General features: G+C 60.2%; 1 protein-coding gene across 4 annotated transcripts; it reads left to right on the forward strand.

The window, feature by feature from the left end:
• The first annotated feature begins 6 nt into the window (after window positions 1-6).
• Window positions 7-3,695, forward strand: LOC117285889. 4 transcript variants are annotated; one of them, XM_033763019.1, is made up of 4 exons: window positions 7-247; window positions 2,408-2,659; window positions 3,181-3,281; window positions 3,467-3,695. In XM_033763019.1, the coding sequence occupies exons 1-4, from the start codon at window positions 145-147 to the stop codon at window positions 3,689-3,691; spliced, it is 681 nt and encodes a 226-aa protein (XP_033618910.1). In that variant the 5' UTR covers window positions 7-144; the 3' UTR covers window positions 3,692-3,695. The 4 variants fall into 4 exon arrangements, with proteins under 4 accessions (XP_033618910.1, XP_033618909.1, XP_033618911.1 ...); XM_033763018.1 differs by having other exon boundaries at window positions 3,181-3,695; XM_033763020.1 differs by lacking the exon at window positions 3,181-3,281.
• Window positions 3,696-4,739: the final 1,044 nt, after the last annotated feature.

Consider the following 4,739-nt stretch of genomic DNA (forward strand, 5'->3'; position numbering starts at 1 on the left):
CCACCCCGAGCCTGGGCTTCGGCCCGGCCTCCCGGTCTGTGACCGCCGTGACCCCGCCAGGCGCTGTGCCTTTCGGGCCTTGGTTTTGCGTCTGCACAGTGGGGTTGAGAACCCCGTCTTTCTGTGGTTCCCCGGAATAACGGGATGCGTGGACGGCGGGCCTCTACCGAAGTCCTCTGGCCGGGAGCAGAAGGGGCGCCGAGGGGCTGCGCCCACCCCTGTGCTGTCGGGGGGCTCCCGCAGGGAGGTGAGTGCCCAGCCACGCTGCCCCTGGTCACGGTGTAGGGGCCAAACGGCCCACCCTGGTCCTGCTTCTGTCCGAGGCCCCGTCCTGACCTGGGACATTGCTTCTGTGGCCCGGACCCACTCGAGCAGCAGTCGCAGGCCATTTCCCCCCCAGGCCTCTGGCACTTTTGGTTCCTGACGTGTCCGTGACCCAGGTCCTCCTTGCACTCCGTGTCCGTTTCTGGACCGGTTTCATCCATTCTTCCAGCCCTCGGGACGGGATGGCGCCCCCGCGGATGGGAGTGGGGGCGAGCAGAGGTGTGGTGGAGAGAGCCCCACTCTGACCCCACTGACCTTCCAGGGGCGACAGCCAGATGCACACAGCAGCCTCTCCAGGGCGACCTCCCTGGTTCTAGAACCTTCCACAGTGTTGCCATGTCTCCCATGTCTCCCCTCTTCCGAATAGGGCACTCTTGCCCTGACTTTTCAGCCGGAGGCTAATGGCTTTCTTGTGGAAAAAGACATCCAAGAATGTGAGCCCGGGGCCTTTGTTCATTCCCTTTGGCCGGGATTACCTGTTTTTACAGTAATCATGTGTTATTTTTATGTTCATCACAATAGAAACATTCCCAGTTTGGGATAAAGGAGCAGTGTTTCCCTTCGGTAAGCAGAGGCAGGTCAGTACAGGCACGGGGTCGGGCCAGGCTGCACAGACTCTTGGCCAGTGTGGCCCTGTGCTCGGCTGCCTCAGTCTCCCCACCGGCCATCCCACGGGCTGCCCTGTCCTCAGCCCCTCAGCACCACTTCCTGTTAATACAAGCCACGTGGGCCCCTCACTGTGGCGTCTCCAGGCAGAAGAGGAAGCCACAGCCGCCTAGTGGCTGCCAAGGAGGCTGGCAGGAAGGGGCACCTCCACCAGCTGTCTCCTGGGAAACAGCAAACTCCAGGAGCAGAGACATTTGGAAATAAAACTCCTGCCTGTGTTGTGTGCTTCTCGTGTGTTGGGTGGGAGAGGACCTGAGAAACCTCCTCGCCCCGACTCCTGTGTCCTCGGGGAAGCCTCTCTCAGTGCCTCTCCTCACTGCTCCCCGACTTGGGCTCTGCTGGGCCCAGGAGGTAACCCAGAAAGTGGTCTTCGGGTTCTGGGTGCAGCTAGAGGGGCAGAGCCCTGGGCCCAGAGTCAGACACCCCACTTCGGGCTCCTCTGTCTCCCCTGTCACCCCGCCTATGGCACCCCCTCTCCCAGGCCTAGGATATTTTGTAAAGTGAGGGTTCCAGATGAGATCACCCCACCCTCCCGGGGCTCCTCCACAGGCCACGCCTTCCTGCCCTTGGGGGGGACGCCCCACAGGAGCTCAGGGCTCCTTGCATGACCTTGACTGGCTCAACCCAGACTGGCCTTGGCCTCGCACTTGTGGGTCTGGGGAGTTGAGGGTCCACAGGACAGCTGCAGAGGCTGTGGGGTCTCCAGTCCTGGGGCCCGGGCTCCCTCTTGTGTCCTGCACCAGGGGCCACTGCCTGCCACGTCTCCTTAGTGGCTACCCCTTCTCAAAGGACCCTCTTCCATAGTGTCCCAAGCCACACTCAGGGAGCCACCACACCGCCTGGGCGATGGCCCTGCACCCCCTCCTCACCTGCACCCTTGGCCATCCTTTGCTTTTGAGAGACCGAGCGCAGTCCGTGCTCAGCCACCCAACCTCCCCGGTAAAGTGGCCAAATGAGAAGGGGATGAGGAGTAAAAAGAATAGAGACAGGACTGGGATGTGGCTCAGTGGTGCCACGCCTGCCTGGCAAGCGCGAGGTCTGAGTTTGATCCCCGGTACCAGAAAAAAGAATACATTTAATAGAGGTGTGTTCTGTGCACCAGCTCCTCCCAAGGAATGTAATCACATGTATTGCAAACGCGGAGCAATAAAATTTAAATGAGATACTCAAAATGAGGCTGGGGGAGGCCTTTGGATTCCCCAAATGGAGTTAGAGCTGCCAAGTGGAAGCCCTCTCCCTGGTCCTTCCCTAGACACCCTTCCTCGGGAGACCTCACCTCATGGGCAGGGAGCTCCCCCGTGCTGACACCCTCGGGAGGAAGCCCTGGCCCTCTGTGCCCCTCACCTGCCCTGTACTGTGCCGGGGGATGGGCTCCATCCCACTGTCACCTGGACTGTGGCCCTCTGTCCCCACCCAGGCTGTCTTTCTGCTCTGACTGAGGAGGAGCCTGAGACTCAGGCATTCTGCAGCTTGGCCAAGGTCACACAGGGCCTTGTCAGGACGGAAGTCGGAAGTCGGATCCCAGCCCAACCTGGCGGCCTCTGGGTTCTCACTGCCCCTGCCGGAAAGCAAGTCTGGAGTTGGGGTTCCAGTCAGAGCTCTCAGATCCCCACAGGGAGTCTTGTCATCTGCCCTCCTCCTCCTCACCCATCTGCCAGGCAAGTCGCAGGTGAGGCCCCGCCATGGCCCCGGCCCCAGGTGCCAGCTCAGCCCTGCCTGTCCCCCCACCCCCGTGCCCCAAGGTGGCTCTGAGGTCACCCACACCCCAGAGCCTGCTTTCTGCTCCTCCACATTTCTGAGTGTTTGGGCAAAGCAGACAGGAGCGGAGGTCACTTGAAGGCTGGAAGTAGGGGTCTGGTTATGGCCAGGGATGGGGGCCTTGGCTGTCTCCCTCCACTTGGAGGCACCTCCCCCACACCACCTCTCACCCCAGAGACAGCCCGGGCTTTGCTTAGTTAATGAAATACAAAAGGAGGAATCAGAGCTGGGGGGCGGCTCCAGAGCCCTGGAAAGCAAGGGAGAGAGGAAAAGTTGGGTCTCTTCCAAAGAGTTAATGTTCCACAGTATGATCGATTAGGTGTCAGATGTAATTTCAAACCAATACAAGATGAATGGCATAATTTTCCCTCTCTCATTTTAGACAGAATTAAGAATCCATTAGCTAACACAAATTTTTGGCAAGTTTAATAGGAGCTCAAATCTACATTTGGAGGAAACGCTCCCTAAAGCCTGTTTCAGACTCTCACCTCCCCGGCCCCTGCCTGCAGTGTCCAGGAGTCCCCAGCCCGGAGGTGAAGTGGCCTGACCCCCACCAGGGGCTGCCCCTCCGCCGTTGTCTCCCAGCATGGGGGGGCGTCCACCCCCAGGGAAGGGTGGTGGCTGTGCTGGCCCTGGATGCCCGGCAGCCCCAGGAGAGGGCTGAGGGGACAGCCAGGCGTTGGAGTCACCCCAGAAGAGCTGTTTCTATCTCCAACAGAGCATTGCCCAGCTCACAGAAGCACAAGCCCCTCTGTCACCAGAACACAGTCCACGAGCCACACCGAGGGGTGGGGTGATCCCCTCACCACGTGGAGCCCGGAGGGGTTGTGGACTCAGCTGGGCCAAGAGTGCCATGGCCCTGAGGCATCAACCTCTGTATCTCAGATTCTTCATCTGTAAAAGGGGAAGGCTCCTGGCCAGGTGTGGCGGTGCAGTCCAATGACCCCAGCACTCGGGAGGCTGAGGCAGGCAGATCGCTGGGAGTGCGAGGCCAGCCTGGGCTACATAGTGAGTTCCAGGTCCGTATGAACTACACAGTGAGACCCCATCTCAAAATAGTAATTAATTTGAAAACTAGTGTTCATGGCGGGCTGTCCAGCAGGGAGGCCCAGTGTAAACCCTGTGCCAGCCTTTTCCCTAACCCCAGACCACACAGCCTGGAGGAGAGATGGCGGTGTAGACAGAGCCCTGCCCCGAAAGGCGAGAGAGGCCCGAGGGGTCATTCCCAGGTGTCCACTCGCATCCAGGGCAGGAGCCGAGTCTTTCCCCACGGCTCCCTCCCGGCAGCCTGCTCAGAAAGCGCTGTCATCACACCCAGTTTCCGGATCAGGAGAGGCGGCCTAGCTGGGTCGTGGGGCAGGACGGGGCCCTGGCTGATGGGCAGGAGCAAGGTCACAGGAAGGAGTCTCAGCACGCGGCCGTGAGTAACCATTGGCGAGTGTCACGCTGCTCCTGTGAGGACGCGGAGGACAGGCTTTGAGGAAAGCTGGGAAGTCCTTCCTCTTGTCTGCCTCCTGCGCTCCTGCCAGCGAAGCGTGTGTGACAGCAGGCGCGGGGCGGGGATGCATCTCGGTGTAGAATGTTGCCCAGTGCGTGCCAGGCCCCAGGTTCGATCCCAGCACCGCAAATAATACCAGGCACAGCCAGCCTCTCCCTGGGCCAAAGGCTCGCTCTCGGCCCCTTGTTCTTTGTGCCATAAGTGGGAGAAGCCACCCGGTTGCCCCGTGTTTCAGATGAGTCACCTGACGCTCGAACGTGCTCAGTAACTTGGCTCAGAGAGACAGAGTCAGAGCCAAACTGCAGGCCCGGACGCCAGAGCTCGCACTGTCCTCACAGGCATCGGGGGACTCGGAGGAATTTTCGGCAGTCCACTGAGCTTTATAGAAAGAATTTTGGCAAGGGCAGAGACACCAGAGATAGGAAGGGGGTGAGGCAGCCTCAGGCCTGGTCCAGGTGAAAGCTGCCAGGCACGGTGGTGCACACCTGTGGTC

The sequence above is a fragment of the Fukomys damarensis genome, unplaced genomic scaffold, assembly GCF_012274545.1.
Source record: "Fukomys damarensis isolate Sample0158 unplaced genomic scaffold, DMR_v1.0_HiC HiC_scaffold_13, whole genome shotgun sequence".
Taxonomy (NCBI): Eukaryota; Metazoa; Chordata; class Mammalia; order Rodentia; family Bathyergidae; genus Fukomys; species Fukomys damarensis.